Here is a 24,495-nt window from a genome sequence, read left to right as displayed (position 1 = left end):
TTTTCCTTTCTCTCAAGGAGGAAGTTTGCATTTGGCCCCGGGATGTCTTCGACAGCTCCCCAGCAGCTTCTCATTTCCCCTTTAAGAGACAACAGGTTTACCGCAGGCAATGAATATCAACACTATTTTGTTGCATTGTACTTATTTTGTACAGTTACCTTTTATTTATAGCGAAAATGGGTTTTTTCATTTACAGAGTAACAAAGATTTTTCTTTAAATAAATTTATTTCAACAAAAATGAATTGACTTAAAAAAATTAAGATAACCACAAAGATGGTACACACAGACCATTAAAAGATACAGATGTATAGATACATATACCACAAATGATTAAGACTTAAAAAAATGTAACCCTCCCAAGAAGTGGGAGCCTCCCAAAGTGGAGAAGGCAAATACAATTTCCATTTGGGGAGATAAGGAAACTGACTTGCAGAGAGGTTTAGTAGGTTGCCCCAGAACACACAGCAAAGGTGTGGAGCCCCTTGTGGTCTGAAACATTCTGGACCCTATGGCAGGAGGTGAGACTGTCCAATAATTCAGCTCTTTTCAAGGCATAGACCCAAGACTCAGACAACCTCAAGAAAGGGGAGTTTATTCTGGATATAAAGGCAACAGGAATCCCGACCAAACGGTCAGCAGCCCTCTCGGCAGTAGGTATTTTTGTATTGGGAGCCCAAGGTCCTCTGCTTAGCGGCTCAACGCTCGTCTACCTTTTCCAGGGAGCCTTGTCCACAAGCACCTGCTCCCAAGGGCCTCCCTCCCTGAGTTCAAACGCCTAAGACAGAGATGATCTGATTGGCTAGTTCAGGCCCGGCCTACCTGATTGGACAGAGCTTGGTACCAAGCCCCCCATAGGCTGCTGGTCAGCCTGTGGGGGCGTGTGGTCAGGTGCCTAATCAACTGTGAGCAGGGCCTGTAAGTGCAGGTGCTTGAGGCCTGCCAGGTCAGAGTTAGCTGGGACTGGGGTCGCTGGGACTGGGGTCACTGTCCTGCTAGGGTGGAAGGTTGTTTGAGCCATTGCAGTGTGATCTGCCTGGGGCAGAAGAAAGATACATGGAGGGGTCGGGGTGGGGGGATGAGCCCCTTGCAGAAGGGGGCATGTCAGACCTAATGGGCACGGGACTCTGCCTCTCTGTGTGAACGTCAGGTGCAGGGAGCCCAGACGAGGTGGTGCCAGGTAATTAATTCGTTCATCCAGGGTATACGACGGGGTGCTGGGCACTGTGTCTGGGGCAGTGGAAAGATAATGAGGCCCTGCCCTGTGGAGCTGCCCTTCTGGAAGCCAGTGTGCTAGCCCCTGAGCTGCAGAGGAGACAATGAGGCCCTGCCCTGTGGAGCTGCCCTTCTGGAGGCCAGTGTGCCAGCCCCTGAGCTGCAGAGGAGACCCCTCCAGTGGAGGGGGGAGTGGGAGATCCCAGGCCTGGCAGCATCAGGGCCCACCACTAGGCGGGGCTGCTGCCTGGGCCTCGGACTCCAGAGTTTACTTTCCATTAGCTTCTCTTGTGGGTCTGTGAAGCCACTGTGGGAAGATGCAGCAGGCATCCACTTTGTGGGGGTATCTGTGCCCTTACTTGGGCCCCAGCATTAAGGATGCAGCAGCCGGCCGGGCGCGGTGGCTCACGCTTGTAATCCCAGCATTTTGGGAGGCCGAGGCGGGCGGATCACGAGGTCAGGAGATGGAGACCACAGTGAAACCCCGTCTCTACTAAAAATACAAAAAATTAGCCGGGCGTGGTGGCGGGCGCCTGTAGTCCCAGCTACTCGGAGAGGCTGAGGCAGGAGAATGGCGTGAATCCGGGAGGCGGAGCTTGCAGTGAGCCGAGATTGCGCCACTGCACTCCAGCCTGGGCGACAGAGCGAGACTCCGTCTCAAAAAAAAAAAAAAAAAAAACAAAAAGGATGCAGCAGCCAAGCACTCTGAGGTCTCAGAGATCCCAAGGAAATAGTAACAGGGCCTCTTTCTCCAGGCGCCCTGAGTCCCTGACAGCTTCTCCCTCCAGCACTGACGCTAGAAGTTTCTGGCAGATTAAGGGAGGCAGTGCTTCCCTCCAGGAGAAGCAAAACTGGCACTTTAAAGAGTCAGGGAAGTTTGTCACCTAGATGAGGGGGAGGGCACAGCAGGCCCAGGGAATAGCACGTGCAACAGAGGGCGTGTGAGGGAGCTCTGAGTGGCTCAGGAGGACGGTAGGGAGGATTGCAGAAGGGGCTACCCCCACACGACACCAGAAGTGCAAGTACCAGGCTGAGAAGCGGGGCTGAGGGCAGTGGGACCCATGCAAGGTTTTGAACCGAGGGGGAGCACGGCCATATTTGGGTTTTGGAAAGCACGCTCAGACTGCTTTGTGGAGGGGGAGGGGAGGGGAGGGGAGGAGGCTGGGGCAGAAAACCCAGGGAAGAGGTCAGGGCAAGGAGCCCTGGAGAGCCGTGAGGACTGATATTGGTGAATAGCTGCAGGGCTGGAGAGGAGCGATGTTTCAGAGCCTAAACTCGTGGGACTCTGTGATTAAAGAGGGAGTTGGGAAGTTACCGCCCCCCTGCAACACACACAGTTCCTGGCTCGGGCAGCAGGGCCAGGGAGCAGCAATGGAGGTTTGGAAATGGATGTGCCAAGTGTGCAGGACTGGGTGGGGGCCATCTGGGTGGAGAAGTCCAGGTGCGACTGGACACTGAGTGTCCTCAGCAGTGGACTAAGGACCCTCAACAGGGTCCTCCTCAGGCTCGGCACAGAGCAGGCAGCTGCCTGCCTCCCACCCCTGGCCATCTGTCTACACCAAGTGAGTTGGGTCCTGACCCTGGAGTTCTTGGAGGGACAAGTAGGCATCAGTGTTCAGGGGCAGGCGAGCATTAAGGGCCCTGAACTCCCCCTGCCCGGGAGGCCTGGACCAGGGGAAACTGACCCCCTCCCTGGGGCCAGGGTCAGGGGCCTCCTCCCCAGCCTCTCGCAGCACCAGCTCAGGGGGTGGCTGAAAATCCACCAGGTCTGGGACTCCTGGGGTGGGAGGCCCCAGGGGCTGGGGGTCCCAGTCTCTAGGGACTCTTTCTTGCAGGGAAGGGGGCAGCCTCTCTTCACCAGCCCCGCTGTCCCCAGGGGCAGTGCTTGGGGGGCTGGGGCCACCGAGGAGACTGGGGGAGAAGAGCAGCAGGTCATCCCTGGAGGGGAAGGTGCAGTAGGCATCGTCCTCCCCTGACAGAGGCTGCAGGGGTTGGGGGGAAGACCCTGTGGGTGCTCCGGCCCCACCCTCATCAGGGTCTTCCTCTGCGCAGGGGTCGTAAGTAAAGTACACCTGGCAGGCCTCTATCTCGAAGGCATCCGGAAGGTGGAAGAAGAAGTAACCCTGGTTGGTGAAGCAGCTGGTCAGCGAGTGGTTGCTGCTTAAGGACGCGGGCTCAGGCACCTTGTCCTGCTGCAGGAGCAGCTGTGTCGCCTTGTCCCTCTCCAGCACTTCTAGTGGCGAGATCTCAGGCGCCAGGCCACCAGGGCTGAAGGACGATGAGGGGAAGGGCGAGGACAGCCACTTCTGGTGGGAGAAAGGCCAGGGGTGGGTGAGTGGGGGCTTCCTTCCCCCTCCACCCCTTCCTCTGGACTCTCAACAGCTCCTAACTCCTCCTCCTCCTGAAGCAGTTGGCCCAGGGCTGCCCCCTCCAGGAAGCCCTCCCTGACTATAGCCCCGCACTTCCCCAACCCACCCACTGGCTTGGGGAGCCCTCTGGGCCACCAGGCCAGGGAGACTGCCTGACCCACAGTCCAGCACAGGCCTGCCTGGCTCCCAGTAGTGCCCAGGAATGTTTGCCTGCTCAAGAGTGACTGTTTATTGGACACCTGCTGTGAGCCTGGCACTGTTCTAGATGCTTGGGACCCAGGAAAGGAGAGAATCCTCAGACTGTCCGGTGGGCACTAGCACAAGTGTGTGAATCGATGCACCCATGCCAAAGCAGAAGGGCGCTGAGACCACAGCCTGTTCACCTTACAGATGCCCAGAGACGGGACATGCCCTAGCCCCGATCACAGACTGGCAGGTGGCAGAGCTGGGACCCAGGGTCTCCGCTTACACTGTGGTGGGAACGTCTCTTGGGTAAGCTGATGGTTTCCTGATTCACCTTTCCCCCAGTTCCCTGCAGCCCCCACCCCCACCTCCTCCGCCTCCCATCCCCAGAGAGAGGAAAGTGGCCATCAGAGCACTTCTCAGTTGCTCGGGATTCCAGAGAGCCCTGGCAAGCAGTGGGAAGACCCGGGTTCTGGCCCTGGCCCTGGCACTCACTAACTGTGTGGCCCTGGGTGGGCCCCTGCACCTCTCTGGGCCTCAGTTTCCATGACAGTTAGCCACGTCTCTCCTGACTTCCTCGCTGTCACCCATCAGGTCACCAGGGAGACATCAGGTAAGCAAATGGAGATGTAAACACCCGAAACGGGGTAAGACACAGACTGCACAGCAGAGTGGGGGACAGCAGGCCCTCCTGGTAGTGTGGCAGGGGCCTCTGGTGGGTGAGTTTGGGAGCCCTGACAACCCTCTGTCCCGGGAACCCTCAGCAGCTGGACTGTGCCCCCTAAGCACAGGGGCCAGGCCCAGTGGGCTCCCCAGGCCTCTGTGCCCAGCACATGGCTGGCAGGTCTCATGGATCTATTTCAGATGAATTAATGAACCAGCAACGAATGCCCAGTTCTCCTCTCCAGGGGGAGTCCCTGAGGCTGAGCCAGCTGCTCCACAGACACACACACACACACACGCTTACATGCATGCACACATGCACACACGTGCACACACCACTCAATTAAATTCGCCCCCTTCCCGCAACCAGGAGTTATGTCACATAAGAAAAGGCTGAGAGAGGCAGAAAGGATAAACTGAGGATGGCAAAGAGGGGTCGCTGGCTGGGCAGAGAAGGAAAAAGCACTGGTCGGGTGAGGTTCATGATACCCAGGGCAAGGGCAGGGCCAGGCAGCAGCCCCGAGTGTGCAGCCAGAGGGAGCGGCCAGGCCTGTGGCCAGCGCCGGTGAGCCAGGGGCCCACTGCCTGTGGCCGGCTACTTCCTGGGCCTGAGCCTCTGTCCACAATGCCCTGAAAGGGGCTTCAGGAGAAGCTCATGCCCCTCACACACACTCCCACACTCGCACACACATTCCAGGATCCCCTGGGAAGTGGGGGTGGGCCTTGTGGCCCCTGTGGGTCCTGGGGTAGAGGGGTAGGTCTCTCACCCAGATGCAGAAAAGGTGGGGCCCGCTTTGCCAGCCCTAACCCCCAGCCACATCATGCCTTCCTCCTTGGGACCCCGCTCCACACACTAGACCCAAGGATGCCCTCATGGGAAGCTGGAATGGTTTGCAGCTCCCACCTCACAATGTTCTAGGTTCATAGAATCAGGACTTGAAGCTGGAAGGTATCTGAGCATGCAGCTAATCTAGCTCAGCCTCCAACCAGTTCAATGGGGCAATCTCTATGCTTCTGACACATAGGCAGCCATGGCTTGCTTGAATACCTTTATAGATGGGAATCTTGCTACCCTCAAGGCTGAGGGAAGAATTTTAAGGAAATACATTCCTGCACATTAAGAGTACTGCAACTAATGGCCAGGCACAGTGGCTCACGCCTGTAATCCCAGCACTTTGGGAGGCCGAGGTGGGCAGATCACCTGAGATCAGGAGTTCAATACTAGCCTGGCCAACATGGCAAAACCCCGTCTCTATTAAAAGTAGAAGAATTAGCCAAATGTGGTGGTGTGTGCCTGTAGTCCCAGCTACTCGGGAGGCTGAGGCAGGAGAATCGCTTGAACCCAGGAGGCAGAGTCTGCAGTGAGCTGAGGTCGTGCCATTGCACTCTAGCCTGGGCGACAGAGCAAGACTCTGTCTCAAAAAACAAACAAACAAACAAAAACACTGCAACTAAGATATTCTCATCTTGGGAGTTTTCCAAGGAATTCCAGAAGGGGCCCTTGATCAGCCCTGATAGAGAACTCCAAAGCCAGGTCATGACAGCTCTGGTCCGGCATGGCTTTCCTCCCCTGCCACTCCTCTTGACCTCCTTCTGCCCCTACCTCATCCCCACCCCCCAATCTTGGGAGCCTAGAGTGGGGCTAGGGTGGTAAAAAGTACTCCCCACGTCCCCCCCTTCATTTTTGAAGCTTCCTGCCTGAACGGGGCATGGGCTAGGGAAGAGGAGACGATGAATTTGAGATGGAGTTTAGAGCATTACTGCTCTGTGGGCCGGCACTTTAAAAATGAATCCGTGTTTTGTGACTCAAAGTGATGGGAAGACTTGTTAGTATCCGTGCTAAGTTATGGAGCCTGCTCAGGAATTTTGGGCAGGGACAGGAGAAGCACGGAGCATGTCTGCACAGACAGGAGGGTGGAGAGAGCTTGTGCTGGCAGGTCCCGTTCGTTCAGCACACTGGCAACGGTAATACCAGATAGGGTACTTTTTTTTTTTTTGAGATGGAGTCTCACTCTGTCGCCCAGGCTGGAGTGCAGTGGGGCCATCCCAGCTCACTGTAACCTCCGCCTCCTGGGTTCAAGCGATTCCCCTGCCTCAGCCTCCTGAGTAGCTGGGATTACAGGCACGCGCCACCACGCCCGGCTAATTTTTGTATTTTTAGTAGAGACAGGTTTTCACCATGTTGGTCAGGCTGGTCTGGAACTCCTGACCTCGTGATCCACCTGCTGCAGCCTCCTAAAGTGCTAGGATTACAGGCATGAGCCACTGCACCCAGCCTGATAGGGTTCTTTTGAACACAATGGCAATGTTCTCAGGGCAGGACACATAGTAACACTGTTTTTCTCCTCATCTAACAGGTGGGGAAACTGAGGCCCAGGGAGGCTCTATAGGCCCACGGTCACACCAGAAAGTGGTGGAGCTGGGATTAGAACCCAGGCAGTCTGGCTCAGATGGAAAGTGCCAGAGCCGGAGAAGAGACCCATGCCCACCCTGGAGGCTGCTCACTTCAGCGTTTTGTCTCCTCTCACAAAACACAAAATTAGCTACTAACCTGCCATCCCCTCATCCCACTCACAGCCCTGCCCACCTCTGTCTCCCTGCCCCGCCCTCCTACCTGGACATCTCCTCCATGCTCTGAGCTCAGCTGGGAAAAGAACTTTGAGGGGTCTGGGGTGTGACACTTCAGGACCTTCTTCAGCCTGGACAGAGGAGAGGAGGGAAGGAGGGGGGTGAGAAAGGGAAGGGCCATGGCGTTATGCCATCAGCGCCACCGCTCTAGATGCTGGGCATGGAGCCACGCCACATTTACTCATGTATTTATGCTGCCGATACTAAGTGTTCACTGTGGGAGGACGCTGTGTTGGGCACTGGGGAGACAAGAATGGCCAACAGAGGAGGTTCCTGCTCTCAAGGAGCTGACGTTCTGACGGGGAGATGGACACAAAGCATGTTGCAACACCGCCATTCATTCTGTGGAGACAGAGAGCAGAGTGCTACACAAGACGGGGAGGTGGGGGTCAATGGGGGTGAACACACAAGCCAGAGCAGTCAGGGATGGAGATGGCTAGAAAAAGTGGAATGAACCAGGAGGAGGGAGAGAGGAGACAGGCTTTCTTGTCAGGGCTGCCATGGATGGTGGTTCAGGTTGTACACTGCCCAAGGGCATTAGGCTTGGGCAGGGAATGGGAAAGGTGGTGGTGAGTGAGGCTGAATTCCAGCCCATGTTGCCAAGCTGAGTGTCTGGAACCTGTGTACTTCACCCTGAAGAAAGAGGCACCATTTTTGATTTGCACAAAGGTTCCACACTGCTGGTGGAGGCCCTCAAGGGCCAGGGTGTATTGCAGCACAGTAAGCGGCCTCTGAAGAGCGTTAAACAGGAGAATGACGTGGTGGAGAAAGGACTGAAGGGGCGCAAGAACGACAAGGAGGAGGACAGTCAGGAGGCCACTGAAGCCACGCCTGGGAGAGGACCTCTCCGTCTACAGGGACATGGTTTCCCCAAAGGCCTGCAGGGAGCTGTGGGCGGAGGGGACGGGTGGGTGGAGGAATGCCTGTCTTCTTGGGAGGAAAGAGGAAACGGGGCTCCGAACACTGCCGAGAACCACTGCTCCAGGACGAGGGTCAGGAGAGCGGCACTCACTACTAACTGGCTATGTGACCTTGGGCAAGTCAGCTGACTTCTCTGGCCAGTCCTGGCACCAGTTAAAAGGCAATGGTAGCCCCTGACTCACTGCCTTCCCAGTGCTGTGGAAAGTCAAGTGAGGTGACACAGCTAGGCACGCTTTGCAAAACTCTTGGGAGAAGCAGGGCTCTCATCAGGGGGCCACATCCCCTGGTCAGAAGTGTCACCTCCTCACCGCTTTGCCCTCCACCAGGCCACGCTCCACACAGCAGCCAGGGCCACAGAGGGTAAAGTGGATCCTGTCCCACTCCTGGGGAAACCCTCCATGACTGCTCAGCACACAGCCCAAGTCGTCACCACGGCCTGAGGCCCCAGGAAGCCTCACTGCCACCACATGTCCAGGCTCAAGTTCAGCCTCCTCCCCCACCCGCTTCTGTCTCCAGCCACACCAGCGCCCCTGCACTCTGTTCCTGGAAGTTTCTTCCCTCCTTCCTGCCCAGGGCCTTTGCACATGCTGTTTCCTCTGCCTAGGACACTCTCCCATCCCCTCCACACCCCCCATGGGCTCCTGATACAGATTTCAACAGAATCATCCCTTCTTCAGGGAAACCAGCCCTGGCCACGCCCCAGCCACACCCCAGCCAAGGTTCCCCTCCCTGTTGTCTGCTCCTGATACAATCAGCACTCAGTATCCGTGGGTTCTGCATTCACGGATTCAGCCAATCTCTGGTCAAAAATATTCAGGAAAAAAAACCCTCATAGCAATACAACAATAAAAAATAATACGATTTTTAAAAATACAGCATAACAACCATTTACATAGCGTTTACATTGTATTAGGTATTATAAGTAATCTAGAGATGACCTAAAGTCTCGGAGGATGTGTGTAGGTTACACGCAAATACTCTGCTGTGTTAAATCAGGGACTTGAGGCCGGGTATGGGGGTTCACACCTGTAATCTTAGCACTTTGGGAGGCCAAGGCGAGTGGATCACCTGAGGTCAGGAGTTTGAAACCAGCTTGGCCAACATGGTGAAACCCTGTCTGTACTAAAATTACAAAAAATTAGCCGAGCATCGTGGCGTATGCCTGTAGTCCCAGCTACTTAGGAGGATGAGGCAGGAGAATCGCTTGAACCCTGGAGGTGGAGGTTGCAGTGAGTTAAGATCATGCCACTGCACTCCAGCCTAGGTGACAGAGTGAGACTCTGTCTCATAAAAAATAAATAAATAAAATAAAAATCAGAGACTTGAGTATCCACCAGCTTTAGTATCTGCAGGGGGTAGGGAGGGTCCTGGAACTGGTTTCCATGGATCCTAAGGAATGGCAATACATCGACATCCTCCTCCGCCATCCTGATCCCGGTGTGTCATTACACACCTGCATGACTGTCTGCCTTCCCCCACTGGGCCGTGAGCTGCCTGGAGCTGGGGCGCATGCATGTGGCCTGCCACTGTGTTCCCAGCTCTTTGAGCTGTACTTGGCATGCAGCTGGTACTCAGTGAATACGGGAATAAGCGAATGACATTCAGACCTAGATGGACCAGCGGAGACCCAGACACAGAGACAGCTGACGTGTGCACACAGGCACCCCCAGTCCTGACAGCAGTGTTCTGGACAGGTCCCCGGGGGCTCTCCCTGGAGGGCTGCACCTCCCACCTTCCCCTCAGGTTGGTTCCACAGGTTCCCCCTGTGGGGATGGGACACAGGGAAAGGCCGGGTTTTGGACAGGGAGGACTCTCTGGAGGGTAGAGGAAGCACGGGTTTATCAGAGCAGGGGGTTCAGTCCAGAATCCGACCTGGCAAGGTGGCGTGTGTGCATGTGAGTGTGTGCGTGTGTGCATGTGTGTATGTGTGCTTGTGTGCGTGTGTGTGCATGTGCATGTACGTGTGTGCATGTGTGTGCATGTTGGAGGGGTGGGAGCACGAAGGAAGGGGAGGAGAACCTTCTTACCACGGCCCGGTGTTCCCGCAGTTGATCAGCAAGTATACTAAGATGATGAAGCCAAAGGTCCCGCTGAGACCCACGAGGAGGTGGCCGAGCCACGGAATGGTGTCCTTCCCCAGGGCTGCCCAGGGGTGGGAGAAACAGCAAGGAGAGGGGTTAGAGAAGTGCCCTCACTCACCCTGGGTCAGTCACCCCAACACCCCCATCCAGGGCCCTGCCAGGCAGGCCTGCGTCTGGGGGGGCTGGGGACAGGGTTCTGCTAAGCTCATCCTCTCTGGGAAGCCAGATTTGATGCTAAAAAGAAATGACAGGGTGGCATTCCAAGAGCTCCTCTGGCTCCAGACAGATCCCATGGGCCCACCTGGTGAGCCTACAGCCCCCCACCGCCCCCACAGCAGCCTGGGCTCCAGCTGGCTACACCCCTCTCTCCACCTCCCTCCAAGCACCACTTAGAGGACCCCAGGTCTTGCCTGGGCTTGAACTCAAAATGTGATGCGATGAGGGACAGGCGCCCAGCAGACCTGCTGAGGGCCAGGCTGCCGGGACGTCACACGCCTTCCTCACAGCAGCTCTGCCCATCTGTACCCATTTCACAGATCAGGCCGAGAGGTGAAAGCAGCCACCCCTAGCCCCAGCAGAAACCAGGAGTTAGAGATTTCAGGGTGGAGAAAAGTGAAAACAGCCTTTCTGCCCCTCCCCAACTCACAAGGCCCATGGCAAGCCCCGTCCCCTCACTGAACCCCTGTTCCAGTCTGAAAAGCGAGCCCCCTGCAGGGTTACAGCAAGTGAGGGATGGAGCTGACTGCTGTACCCTCACCCCAGACGGGGAGAGAATGGAGCAGCTCCTCCCCCAGCCACCCCCTCCGGCCTGAGCCCCCTCCCGCCCTTGCTGCCCACCAGTACCTGCAGGCTTTGTCCTGAAGGCCAGGGGCTGGCTCCAGGGGCTCCAGGTCGTGAACTCGCCTTGCAGAGGCTTGACCCGCACCTGAAACTCATACTGGGTGTCTGGGGTGAGCGTCTCCAGGCAGATCCATTCCTGCTTCTGCTTGAGGATCAGGAGGGGGGCCTCCTGGGTCAGAGACAGGACTGTCAGCGCCCACCTCACCTCCCATGGCAGGGCCAGGAGGCTGAGCACCACAGCACCCTCCTCAACCCCCGCCAGCTGCACCCCCCCCTTCCCTGCCACCCAAAGTGCCCTCACTACCCAGTTGCTGGGGCCTCAAACCCCAGGGTCATCCCCTAAAGCCCAAGTCATCAGCTAATCAGCTGGTTCCACCTCCAGAACCTGGTTCCACCTCCACAGCCATTCCAGAACCATCCCCCTCTCTTCCCGCTGCACTCACCCCAGGCCTGAGCTGCCACCCTCTCCCAAGCCTGCAGCTGGTCTCTGGTTCCCACCATGTCCTGCTGCAGTCTAATCTCCACAGGACCAGAAAGCGGGACATCCCCGCACACCTCTCCCACCCTGGGACGCTCTTTTTGCCTCCTCCTGCTCCCCAGACATATAGCAGCATCCTGCATTTGCCGTGGCAGGTCTTTCTAATTTTGCAAAACTTCTCCCCAGATCTCTGCAGGTCAGCTCCTTCTGGACGTCCAGGTTTCCAAGGGGCCTTCCCTGGTCACCTGAGTCTGAAGTAGCCTGGGCCAGTCACTGTCAAATACCTTGCCCTGTTGGGTTTTCTTGATGGAACTTATCACCATCCCGGTGCCTCACTATCCCAGACCCTGTGGCTACATCTGCTGACTGACTGCCTGCCTGCCCTGCCCCAGTGTGAAACTCCTGAGAGTGGAAGTTTGCTGAGCTCACCCTCCACTCTCTCCCCATCATCCAGTGCATAGTAGGTGCTCAGCAAATATTTGTTGACTGAGCAGTTGAGTGAATAAAGAAATGAGTGCAAGTGAATGAATAAGCAACAGGCCCGCACAGATGTGGAGCAGATGGGCTTTGACACGTGGAGGGGTGGCTTCCCTGGCCTCTGAAAGCCCATGGGGCTGGGCAGCTGCCTGTCTCCTGGCTTTCTGAGTCTTTCCCTGGTGTCAGCCTGGAACCTGCTGCCAGCCGGATCCCCAGGATTAAGGGGGCTAGATAAGGATGTGGAAGTTGGGGAGGCAGCCCCAGTCAGTGCAGAAAGAGCACAGGAGTGGACTCAGCCACCCACCATCCACCTGGGGCTGATGGGACCTCGACACAGTGAAAAAGGGACAGGACATGGACCAGGACAGGAAGGAGGAACCAGGGCAGGTGGGGACTGGGCCACATTCTCACCTCCCAGGTGTGGCCTGGGGACAGCGTCCGGGCCTCGAACTCCAGGTGTCTTTCAAAGTAGTGGGAGGCTTGGGAGATTTCCCAGCTTATGTTGCATCTGTGGGTCTCCACGTGGACGACTTGGAGGGAGATGGGGGCCATCAGGCGAACTGGAGACGAGAGGGGGGACGGGAGAGCAGTCAGCCATGACCTACAACTCCCAGTTTGTACCTGCCACTCCTCCCTCCTGGCACATGCTACCACCTCCCCTACCCCCCGACCCAAAGCCCCAGGACCTGCTCCCTCACTGCCTCCAGGCGTCTCTCAATGATCACCTCTTCAGAGAAGCCTTCCATGACCACTCACCACTCTGCATCCCCCTTGCCTGTTTCATTTTTATTCCCAGTGCTTATCATCATCTGACCTATGAAATATATGGTTTGGTTTCTTTATTCATTTTCTGTCTCCCCCAGCAGACTGTGAGCTCCCCGAGGGTAGGGACTTGGTTGTCTGCTGTGTCCTTGGCACCTGGAGGATTACCTGGCACTTGATTCAGTAGCTGCTGGATGAATAACTCACGGCAGCTTTTCTCTGCACCTAGAATTGACCTGAGAGCTTTCCATGGATCATCTCATTTATTTTAAGTGTGATGATTATAACACTGTGTGATTCTGAAGTTAAATGAATCTCAGTTTCTATACTTCTGAGACTCTATAGAACCACATAAGTGATAAGCAGATGCTGAGTGCTGACTACATGGTAAGCAGTTTCTGTGTCTCAGTTCAAAGATGCTTTACAAGCCTGGTGGGTAGGTGACTCCGATTCTCCCCAAAACTCAGGCTCAGAAAGGTTCGATGGTCTGCCAGTCAGATCACACCCAGTTCAGGCCTGACTCTCACTTTCTACCCCACTGCTTCCCTGGAGATGGCCCCCAAGATCAGCAGGCAGTCGCTCAGGCATTCAACAAACCTTCCCAGACCACTGTCCTGATGAGACCTAGTGCTGGGTGCGTGGCAAGGAGACACAGGGGTGGCAGAGACTCTGCCTTCAGGGTGCTCACAGCCCAGTGAAAGAGACAGACCTACAATCAGGCAGTGACAACCCGGGACATACATTCCCAGAAAGAGGAGGTACAAAGGGCTAGGGGAGTCTAGGAAGGCCTCCTGGAGGAAGTGACTCTCAACTAAGCCTCAAAACATGAGTGGGAATTTTCCAGGTGTAAAGAGCCTTCCAGGCGGTGGGATCGGCATGTGCAAGGGCTCAGAGGCAAGGATAGGCAAGGTGGGTTTGGAGAGCTGGCCTTTGGCTGTAGCAGAAATATAGGCCGCAAGAGGAGGAGTGCCAGGGAAGAGGCCCAGGCCTGGATCCTGAGCAGCCTTGAATGCCAGAGTACGGAGCCAGGACGTCACCCCGAGAACAGCGGGCAGTGAGGTGGTCAGATGTGGGTGTGGAAGCTGCGGGGGAGAGAGGATGGAGCAGGGAGGATCCCAGAGGAGGTGGGAGGAAGGAGGTGCCCAGCCCTGCCCCAGCCCCACCCTGGCTTCCTCACTCACGGTTCTCAAAGGGTTTGAAGTCCTGGATGGCCATCATCCTCCATCGCACCCCTTCACGGCACATCACCCTCAGGGTGACGATGTCCACTGCAGTCAGTTTCTGAGACTGCAAGGGAAGGAGGGCAGGGGTGAAGCTTCTAGCAGCTAGGGGCAGGGGAAGGAGGAGGCCACCGGGATGACCCGGGAATATTGGGGGCCTCTCCACATGCCCTGCCACCCAAGGCAGGGGCAGCAAACGTTTTCTGTAAAAGGCCACGTAGTAACTATTTTTGGCTTTGGCCACATGGTCTCTGTCACGATGACTCAACTCCGCCACTGTAGTATGAAGCAGACACAGACAACATGTAAATGACTATCAGGGCCATGTTCCAATAAAACTTTATTTACAAACACAAGCAATGGGCTGGATATGGCCCATGGATCAAGGTAGTTTACCAATGCCTGATCTAAAATGAAGTGAGCTACCTTGAGAGGGAGTGAGCTCCCTGTCACAGGAGGCATGCAAGCTGGTGAGCCCCCACAAAGGTACAGGTCTGGAACTATACCTGTTTAACATTTTTTAGTGTGAAAGGCCCTCCCCTCCCCTATCTCTCCCCATCCCTACGCCTTGAATTTGCTGGAAGAAAATGGCCAGGTATTGAGCATTTTCCTGTGAGCAGTCACTGCTCAGATGCCTTAGCCCCTCAATGCACACAGCAGCCATCCCATGGTATGGGTGGGGAGGCTGAGGCTTGGGCTGGTCAAGGGACCTGCCCCAGGTCATGCAGATGGACAGCAGGGGAGCCCAGGTTGAAACCCAGGCCCTCTGCATCCCCCTACAGTGTGACTGCATCTCTGAGTCCTGGCTTGTCATGCCTGACAGAGGGCTGCCGAGTGAGCAGCTTAAGGCATCCTCCCACTGGGCAGGTGCCAACCCTGCAGCCCGGCAGCCCTGTGGGAGGAAGCTCTAGCGCAGGCCTCTTAGGATCTGGGGTCCAGGATGCTGATTTCAGGGCCAGGACCTTGGGCACAGTCCCTCTGATCTGCATAAGACCCACTATGAGCAAACCTTAAACCTGATCGTTGGAATTCCCCAAACTGGCCAGTTCCTCTCCACCCCATAGACCCTGTCCTAGCCTTCTTATAGCTGCTATGGGGGCTAGATTTTCCCAGATAATAGTAGTCTCATTATTATTGTTATTACTATTATTGTTATAAAAATATTGCCAATCATACATTCGCATGATCACTCACACTGTGCCAGGCACTCTTGAGAGCACTTTACATATATTGTCTCATTTAATTCTCTCAACACCCTTGGGCACACGCACTGTCACTATTTCCATTCTATAGCTGAGGACACTGAAGCACAGAGAGCCTTAGAGACTTGCCTGAGGTCACACAGCTAAGAAATGGTGGAGCCAGGATCAGAAATCAGGCCACCTACAGAGCTCCCTGCACGGGCACAGCATCCGGTTCCAGAGGCTGTGATTTTATCAGCTACACTGTGGGACTCCATCTTCACACTCTCCTGCCCCTCAAGAAGACATATAACCTGATGATGGTTGGAAGATGTGGTCCGGGTGTCCTTGGAGCCCGCTGCTGCCCAGGAGGCTTTGACAGACAATAATTTGATGTACACTCATATGGACACGGCCATATGCCCTGCAAGAGGCAGCCTAATGCAACGGTGAGAAGCCCGAACTGGGAGCCCACAGGCCTGGGTTCAATCCCAGCTTTGTACTTCCTGGCTGTGTGACCTTGGGCAGGGACCATACTTCTTTGAGCCTCAGTGTCTTCATTGGTAAGAAGGGGACAGTGCTGATGTTTACCTATGGGGCTGTAGGTGAAGGCAGCAGCTGCCCATCTGGAGTGGCCGCTGCTAAAACTCTGGCTGCAGCGGGGAGGCGTAGCCGGGGTCTCCTGCTCCACGGAGCAGGTAGGAGCCCTGCCCTCCCAGGCAGGGCTGCAGCTGCCTAAGTCTTGGCTGTGGACCCAGGCTTCCTGGTGCTCTTGGGGGCTGGGATCAGGCAAGAGCCCCGCTCTCCTGGGTGCAGCTGCAGCCACCAAGTCGCAGAGCCAGGTGTCCCTGCACTCTCAGGGGCCCTGGTCCAAACCCAAGCCTCCAGGTGACCTTGCAAGCAGGGAGCACGCAGGAGACCCACCCTCCTGGGCACAGCTGCGGCTACCCAAGTTGTGGCTGTGGACCCAGGCATCCCTGCACCCTCAGGGGCTGGGAAGGTCCCCCCTGCCTCCGCAGGCTCAGAGCTGTCTGTTCCCACTGCTTGGCCTCTCCCCTGCTTCTGGCACCCGATCTGATCCTGGAGGCACAGTCAGGGCTACACGCTCCATGGATCCAGGGCGAGTCGGGGATAAGCGGGACCCCCGCCCCTTCCGAGGTAGCCAGGAGCTCTCCTGGGGCAGCTGCAGCTGCCCAAGCCAGGACCCAGGCATCTCTGCTGCCCCTGCAAGCTCAGGGGTGTCTGCTCCCACTGTCTGGCCTCCTCCTGCTCCAGTGCCCACTCCAATCTCAGAGCGGGGCCAAGCCCAGGCACTACCACAGCCTGGCACGCTCGAGGCAGCACCGACTCACTGGCCCCAGCTGCCTCGGCCCCCTCTGGACTTTAGGCACCAACGAGCACAGGGGGGTGGGAAGCCACGGGGGTGCAGGGGGCAGCTTGGCACTGGCCTGCAGGTGCGCCTTGGCCCGAGCACCCTGGGCAGAAGGAGGCGGGTCCCTGGTGAGGTCCCACCTTCAGGCTGGGGAGGGCCTGAAAAACAAGGCCCTTGTTGGGCCTTGACCCAACAAGGTAGGTGCCATTATTATGCCCATTTTACAGAAGGGGAGACTGGGGCACAGGGGTTGCCCAATGTCAGCCAGCTGGCGGAGCCAGGGCTGGAGCATCCAGCTCCAAAGTCTACACCCTTCACCCCCCACACTGAGCTGCACTGCCAAGACCCCAGGAAGAGCTGGGTGTGGTCATTACAGTTACTGGAGTGCCATCTTACTTGATAAGGAACACAAGTGTCACAGGACCCACAAAGCGCAGGGGAGACAGCAGGAGCAGAGGCAGAATGGCAGATGCCTCACATAGAGAGGGTCCGTCGGCCCTGGGGCAGGCCTGAGTCCACGCCCTCGGGTGTCACCTGTTTTTCTCTGCCTCCTGCTCAGCGCTGGGCATCCTGCTTGGCCACAGCCCCGGCCATCGGGCCTCAGCTCTTCCCCTGGCATCCAGCCCACCCTGAGATCGCAGCCCAGAGCTGGGAGACCACCCTCTCCCTGCACTCTCTCCCCGGGTGGGCTACTCACATCTGGGGCTCCGAGGATCAGGTTGCAGGCCCAGGATGCTTGACTCACGGGGAGCAGCTCACAGGTTTGGTTCCACCGCCTTTCATGGCAAAAGACCCTCTTTAGAAGAACAGGAAGGACCCACACAGCTGGCCCAAGGGACTCTTCTCAGGTCTCTCTGCACCAGGCAGCAAGGCCAGGCTGGGGCCCCTGTGCCAACCACTGTGAGGGGCACTGCCTCCCCCACTGGCTCCGTGGTATTCCTCCCTCATGGGCACCTTGTCCTGCCCCCTCATCCCAGCCTGGTCCCATGGCAGCTGGAGTGATCTAGAAATATAAACCACTTCAAGACAGGCAGTCCTCCCCACCTAGAGTCCTCCAAAGCTCCATGAGCCTTAGGATGAAGACAGATCCTTAATTAGGCCTTCAGAGCCCTGTGGAATCACCACCCGCCCAGAAGCCAGGGCCCGAACCTGCCTTGCCCCTCCATCTCCCTCCCCATTTTCCCCCACCCCACACCCTGTGGAATCCACCTGGGCCCAGCCACCTCTTTGTGGCCTTCCCCTTCTCCCTGACCCCATCAAGCCTACCTGGGGTCAGTCCCTCACTCACTGGCCGCCTAGATGTTTACATCACAGTGACATCTCTCTCCCATCCACCAGGCACCCCAACCACTCCCAGGTTCCCTGTCCCCACAGCTGCCTGCAAGGTCTCTCAAAATCCGAGATTATCCAAAAAGCTTGGGGACCCTCCTTTCTCCCCACTTCCTCTCTGCTTGCCTCTAGAGTGGAGTCCAGCCTTGGCATAGCAGGCTTGCAGCTCAGTGTCCCCAAACTACCCTGTCCAGTTCATCCCCAGCCCCTCCACAGCAGCCTGGACCCCACCCAGGTTCTAGAAGTCTAAATAGCAAACGATCCCTTGATTCCAGGTCTGGGCCCCAACTCCTGTGATTCGAAGAGTCTGTGGGTCCCATTAGTACAAGATTCTGTAAATGCCGACTCCTTGGAGTCCAATGTATAGGATCCAGAAAATGAGATCCCACCATCCTAAGATTCTGCAGTGTGGCCAGTGGACTCACCGTCTGTCTGGCCAGGCATGGACTTGGCAGGAAGTGTCCTGCAGAGCCCCATCTTGGCTCCAGACACAGGAGATGTTGGCTTTCGAGTTGTAGAAGCATGTGAACTGGGAAGTGCCTGCCGGGCAAGACAAGGTGTGAGTGCTGACTGCAGGTGCCCACGGCCCCCCAAGACACGCACGCTGCCCCTGCACCTGGCACCCACGCTTGCCAGAGGAGGAGGTGGGTAACTCTGGCGAGCAGAGAAGGGATTCATGGACCCACATCAGAGAGGAAGAAATGGAGCCCCAGAGGCTGCAAGTTCCTACAGGCAAACTAACGCAAGGCAGGGACAGAGAGTAGCACATGCCTGTGGCTTGGAGAGGCAGGTGTGTGTGTGTGTGTGTGTGTGTGTGTGTATGCATTCGTGCATGCATGCCAGGGCAGGGGTCCAGGACAGAGGGTGAGGCGGAAGGTGGACACCTGGTCTCCGGCCCCATCCCCTTCTGGGAAGAGGCTTTAGCAGGGCCTTAGCCATCTCCCCATAGGGAAAGCATGGTTGTCCAAATGTCAGGGTCCTTACCATTCACGGCTGCAGATGCCCAAGGGGTAGCCAGGGGCAGGAGGAGGATGAGGAGGGGCAGACGCCAGGAAAGAGCAGCGGCCGCCATTACATCCACAGGGTGGAGCCGAGGAAGGAAGCCCTGGCAGGAGAGGAGAAAGAGAGAGCACACGTAAATACGCATCCCAGGCCTCGCTGCCCCTAGAGGCAGGCTGGGCCCACCCCCTCAGTGTGCATGGTCTGCACTCCTCGGTGCCAGCTCAGTCCAGCCCCAGGGCCTTTGCACCTGCTAGTCCCACCACCCCACACAGGCTCACACCCTTCCTTCAAGTTTCTGTTCAACTGCTGCCTCCTTCGAGAGGTCTTCTTTGACTAGACTACATAAAGAAGCACCCGTCATGGCCAGGCGTGTGGCTCACGCCTATAATCCCAGCACTTTGGGGGGTCGAGGCAGATGAATCACCTGAGGTCAGGAATTTGAGACCAGCCTGACCAATATGGTGAAACCCCGTCTCTACTAAAACTACAAAAATTAGCCGGGCGTGGTGGTGGGCGCCTGTAGTCCCAGCTTCTCAGGAGGCTGAGACAGGAGAATTGCTTGAACCCGGGAGGCAGAGGTTGCAGTGAGCCAAGATGGCGCCACTGCACTCCAGCCTGGATGACAGAGTAAGACTCTGTCTCAAAAAAAATAAAAGAAGCACCCTTTGTTACTCACCACCACCCCACATTTTCATCACAGCATTATTTATTTGTTGTTTACTGACTGATTTATGTTTTCCTCTATCTCTCTTCACAAACACACACAGAGTCACGTAAGTTCACTAAGAACAGATATTTTTGTGTTTTGTTCATTGCTAGGTCCACAATTCCTAGAACAGTGCCCGGCACATAGTAGGCATCTGGCAAAAAAAAAATTCTTGAACAAACAAGTGATGGAATAAATATAGACAGAGCTAAAGTCAGCAGGCAGAGGGGCTTCCAGAGGGCTCTGAGGCTAGCCCCTGCCTCTGCCCCTCACTCTCCCTCGAGGGAGTTGAGGCAATGGTGTGAAGGCATCAGGACATGAACTCGGAGAAGCAGAAAATCCCTAGAGGACGGGGAAACTGAGGCACAGAGGGCTGCAGTAGCCATTACGGAGGACCTTGTCCATACTCGTATTCCCTTACCTGTCTGGAAGCTCCCTGGAGGCAGGGGCAGATTGGTCACCCAGATTATACCCCAGGGAGGAAAGAGACATGAAATTTCTAAGCCAGCCCTGTCAGAGGGAGGCTCAAAAGGTTTTCCGGAGTGCGTATTATGCACTGGCTGGCCACTGGCCGGCGCCTTTTTTTTTTTTTTTTTTTTTTTTTGAGACAAAGCCTTGCTTTTCAGGGAACCTCTAGCCGACCATGGAAGCTCCTGTTCAGCACACAGATGAGGCGAGACCACGACTGTCGCAGTGGAAACGGGAAAGAAATGTAGGTGCCGCCACCCTCTGCAGGGGCTGGGTGTGCGGAGGGGAATGAGAAAGTGAGCATGTGGTCATTTGGGGAAGATAAGGGGACTGCTTCCAGGAGAGGCGTTTGGAGCAGGCAAAGGGGGAGGCAGGGAGATGAGGAGGAGGCTTCCAGGGAAAAATGAGGGTGGCCCCAGTCAGAGGGGGCAGGGGCAGAGGGGAGAGGAGCAGGTGAGTTGAGAGATGCGGAGGAGGTGGAGCGTCCTTCCCTCCCTCCTGCTCTTCCATCTCAAGAGCTTCCAAGGCCCCTGAGTGTTGGGCTTTCTCCCCCCTGTTCCCCCTTCTCCAGCGGCTCCAAACTCAAGCCCTCACTCCCCTTCCCTTCTCTCTTTGAGCCTCTCACTGGCTCCAGCCCTCAGCTTCCAAGGGTCTTTCTCCAGCTCAGCCCCAAGCCTCCACGTCCTTCCCGATGGTCTGCAGGACCCCCTCGCAGGGGGTGCTCCTGGACCCGGCAAAAACCCAGCTCATCCCCAGCTCTTCTCCTATCTGACTTTCAGTTCTGGGACAACTGTACCTTTCCTGTTCCAGGGGACCTTTGCCCCCACACCTAGCCAGTCAGGACACTCCTTAGACAGCAGGACAGTCCAGTGACTACTTGTTATCTCTTCCCCACCCTCACCAGGCCAGCCTCGTGCTGTTCCAGCCCAGACGACGGCACCACCCCATCTGCAGGCTCTCACCTGCCTTCCCTGAAGCCCGCCTCCAACCACCCACCTCCCTGCCCAGGAACCTGCAGTGGCCCTGTTGCAACCAAAGCCTAAATTCCCATTTTCGAGGCTTTCTGGGACCGGGATGAGGTCAGCCCACCCTTCCAGACTCTGCCCTCACAGGAGCAGGTGCATGTACCCAGGCCAAAGCACACACACACTGCACCTACTTGCCTGCACAAGCCAGTGGCTCCAGGTGACCAGGAAACCGACACTCACCCTCCAAAAGTCCTTCCCAAGTCTCTCCTTTCCCTGGGTCCCCTACAGATCCTGCCATCCTTCAAGCCCATTTCAAACAGGCCCTCATGCCTTTTTCCATGAAGCCTTCCCTGATTTCCGTGATGGAGGGCGAGGGCTTCCTCTTCTGAGCGCCTTGCTCCTCCCTCTAGTCTGGCAGCAGCAGAGCCAGCACTGGCCAGGGGCTGGCCCACCAGCACACTCACTCCAGGGACTGCTGAGCACAGGGCCGGGCACACAGTCGGTGCTCAATAAATGTAGTGAAATGAATGAGTGTGGTCAGAGGCCTCAGTACTGCAAAGAAAAGCAGAGCTCTTTAGATGGGCCTGGATTGTCTCGTGGCTTACATCAGAGCCACCATGGAGCTGGGACCCACGCCCTGGCCCCAAAAGCCATGGGTTCCATCTCCTAAGGCAGATATCACAGGAGTAAGAGTCAGAGGCCTACACATTGTCACAGCTGCAAAGGCTCTCTGAGCAAGCACAGTCCCTTGTTCTACATTTGAGAACATTGAGGTGCCGAAGTGGGAAAGACTTGCTGAAAGTCACATCAGGAGCCTAGCACTGTGCTGGGATCAGAACCCACCTCCATGCTGCTCTGCCACCCCCTTAACCATGCCAAAACCATTGGCTGACCGGTTACTGTAAGCCAGGCTCCATTTAAACCTCTTTAAATGCAGCAATAAGGGCCTCTAGCGGGGATACTCTTATTATCCCCATTTTCCAATGAGGAAACGGAGGCACACAGAGGTGAAGTGCGTTGCCTAAGGTCATGCAGTGGATAAGAGGCCTTTCTGGAATCTGAGTCAGGGCAGACTGCCCAGTGCCCAGGCAGGGATCCTCCCCTCCCAGAACTCCCTAGATGCGTCTTCCCACCACGACAGCTCACACGACGGTAAATATGCACTGGTGATCTAATAATACTCGTTATGCGTACTGAGCACATACTCTATGCCAGGCCTAGGGTCAAGTGCCTCACATATGCCAGCTCATCTAAGCTGCCCAACGGCTTTATTATCCCATTCTACAGATGAGGAAACTAAGGCTCCAAGTCCCTAACTTGCCCAGGGTCATATACACAGTAAGAGGCAGAGCTAGGGCTCCAGGCTCACTCTCTCATGCTGTCCCACCCTGCCAGACACTGGTCCCAGAGGTAAGGCTGCCACCCTCTCTGTCCTGGGAGTCAGGGCCCAGCAGCTCACAGACAGACTGGCAGGTGCTTTTTCTGGGTACCATGGGCTCACCTTTGCTTGGCCCACCGTCTCCACAGGAGGGTGAGCTCCCCAGGGTGGGGGCTGATCACCTCTTTCTTGGGATACCCCAATAGCGGAGGGCACCCAAAGGATGCATAGCCCAACCAGGGAACTCCCACAGCCCATGTGCCCCTTCACGCTCAATCATGCCAGCCTGGCCGTGGGGCAAGGGGACCATCAATGTTTTGTGTGGGTGTCACCCCAGGTCGGGCCCAGCCTCAGGATGACCCCATGACCCCATGCCCAGGACAGGACCTGCAGAGAGCCCCAGTGTGTGAGGAAGGTGCTGGGGGACAAAGGGGTGCAAGGTCAAAGGAAGGTTAGGGGCAAACCACAGGCCCAGCCTAGAGGCAGCCAGGCAGGAGGAGAAAGCGCCATCTGGAGTCTGCTTCCCGCCGCCTGGAGCCCAGGGGTACAGCGATGCTCGGAGAGGGCAGAGTCCATGGGAGGATGGCGTGAGGGTGCCAGAGGGGTACAGAGCTGAGGGAGCGCCTGGCGATCACTGAGGCTGCACCCTCATTCTGCGAGGGGGAAGCTGAGCCTCAGGGAGTCCAAGGAACCCACTTAAGGTCACACGGCGAGGAGAAGCCCAGCCTCGGGTGACAGCAAGTGGAGCCCAGGACCTCCAGTTTGAGCACCCCCTCCTGGGTCCTCAGGCACACCCACACGTGCCCTGTGGTTCATGACTCTGAAACTGGTCACACCCACGGATGCCTACATCCCCACCACAGCCCTGCAAGGTGGGTCTCGCTGCCCCATTTGATCCATGCCAGAACTGAAGCCCGGAGCGGCTGACCCCAGCCATCTGATTTCCAGAGAGATGCTGCTGGGGACAGGGAATGGTGCCTGCTCTCTCTCTGCCTACACTGCCTGCCCTGAGCGCTCGGGGGTAGTTCAGCATTTAGCCCTCCCTACAGCCCCATGAGGAGGCTCTAGTATGCCTCCCTTTTGCCAGATAAGGAGACTGAGAAACAGGTCAACCTCTCGCCCAGGCAACAAGGGCATACAGCTGGGATTTGAACCTGGTTAGGTGCAGTTTGGGGCCCCTGCTGCCATCAGGGGTACATGGTGGCTGGGGCAGGGCGGTAAAGCAGGAGCTCGGGAGCCCATGGTGCATCCCACCTGATCTCCGAACTCGATGGGGCCTATGTCCCCTCGTCCCCTCTGGCCACCTCCACCTGCCACCCCCAGCTCCCATACACAGTGCTTGTCTCTTGCTATTTAACTTCAGGGGCTTCTCCAACTGGGTGCGGGCCCCTGGCTCTGGGGGAAGGAAGGGGACCCTTGGGGATAGCTCAGCCCCTCACTCCACCTCCCTCCCCTGAGGTGCTACGAACACAGTTAAGGGTGGGAGGCTTCGGCCCCCAGGAGAGGAGAGAGCATGAGCTCCAGGCAGCCCCAAAGATGGGGTCCCATCCCCAATGTCTGGAGATGCTACTGACCTGTCTAGTCATGCAGCCAAAGGAGGGACAAACCCAGACTCAAACCCAGGGCTCTGCCTCCAGCCTGGGGCTCCCAGAGGCCTCGCAGCAACTTCACTTCATCGATGGCTCTCCAAGGGGACCCTTCTCTCCCCACTTACTCCACAAAGCCTCCTGATGAGCAGTCGACACAGGGCTGCCTCCCCCAGTATATGGGCCCCACTCCACAGAGGTCAGGAGGGGACTCCTGCCTGTCCCACCCCATATCCCGTACCCTCTCCGGGCACCCAGGCTATCCACCCACCCCTTCTCTACCTCTTCGGGTTGGGGGCCCAGCACACAGGGCCCAGGGAAGCCCCTCATCCCACAGCAGTCCCTAGCCTCCCCTGAATGGGTTGGGAAGGAGAGGTGACCTGGGACTGGGGACTGCTTTTTCCTCCAGCCAGGAGCCGTGAGAGCTGGGCCCACTCCCTCCCCAGGGGAATTCTAAGATAAAGTTAGGGGATGGGAGTTCAGGCAGAAACTGCTGGGGGAACTGAGTCAGAGCTGAAAGTCTTCTCTGTGACTTTCACTCCCAGCCCCCTGGCTGGTCCACAGGGGCCGGGAGGGAGGCAGGGGGGCATCACCTGGCTGAGACATGGGGCGGTGGCAGCGCGCGCTCTCCAGTCCTCCCCGCTGCTGGGACCGTGGCCATCTCTCCAGG

The 24,495-nt window shown here is 56.9% G+C and overlaps 2 protein-coding genes across 2 annotated transcripts in view; both read right to left on the bottom strand.

Annotated features, from left to right (window-relative positions):
• Positions 1 to 24,495, bottom strand: part of CIMIP4 (ciliary microtubule inner protein 4) — a 302,707-nt gene that overhangs the window by 133,719 nt on the left and 144,493 nt on the right. The window lies entirely within an intron of this gene.
• On the bottom strand, positions 328 to 24,495 carry IL2RB (interleukin 2 receptor subunit beta). The gene is made up of 10 exons (XM_032138601.2): positions 24,419 to 24,495; positions 18,702 to 18,822; positions 18,143 to 18,257; positions 17,086 to 17,164; positions 13,797 to 13,902; positions 12,265 to 12,413; positions 10,902 to 11,067; positions 10,005 to 10,119; positions 7,043 to 7,127; positions 328 to 3,519 (listed from the first exon to the last, which is right to left on the bottom strand). Exons 2-10 carry the CDS (start codon positions 18,787 to 18,789, stop codon positions 2,767 to 2,769), a joined length of 1,656 nt encoding a protein of 551 aa, XP_031994492.1. The 5' UTR covers positions 18,790 to 18,822; positions 24,419 to 24,495; the 3' UTR covers positions 328 to 2,766.

Source organism: Hylobates moloch, unplaced genomic scaffold (genome assembly GCF_009828535.3).
Source record: "Hylobates moloch isolate HMO894 unplaced genomic scaffold, HMol_V3 SCAFFOLD_19, whole genome shotgun sequence".
Classification (NCBI taxonomy): domain Eukaryota; kingdom Metazoa; phylum Chordata; class Mammalia; order Primates; family Hylobatidae; genus Hylobates; species Hylobates moloch.
The sequence above is the reverse complement of the archived record's forward strand: the minus strand, read 5'-3'. Positions and strand labels throughout refer to the sequence as shown.

Bases quoted from the DNA above. Each gene is read 5' to 3' on its own strand.
- IL2RB (XM_032138601.2), bottom strand. From the start codon at position 18,789: ATGGCGGCCGCTGCTCTTTCCTGGCGTCTGCCCCTCCTCATCCTCCTC. The intron at 13,903-17,085 runs GTGAGTAGCCCA...CTTCCCTTGCAG, and splicing joins TGATCCTCGGAGCCCCAGAT to TCTCAGAAACTGACTGCAGT. The intron at 11,068-12,264 runs GTGAGAATGTGG...TCTCTGACCCAG, and splicing joins CCCCAGGCCACACCTGGGAG to GAGGCCCCCCTCCTGATCCT.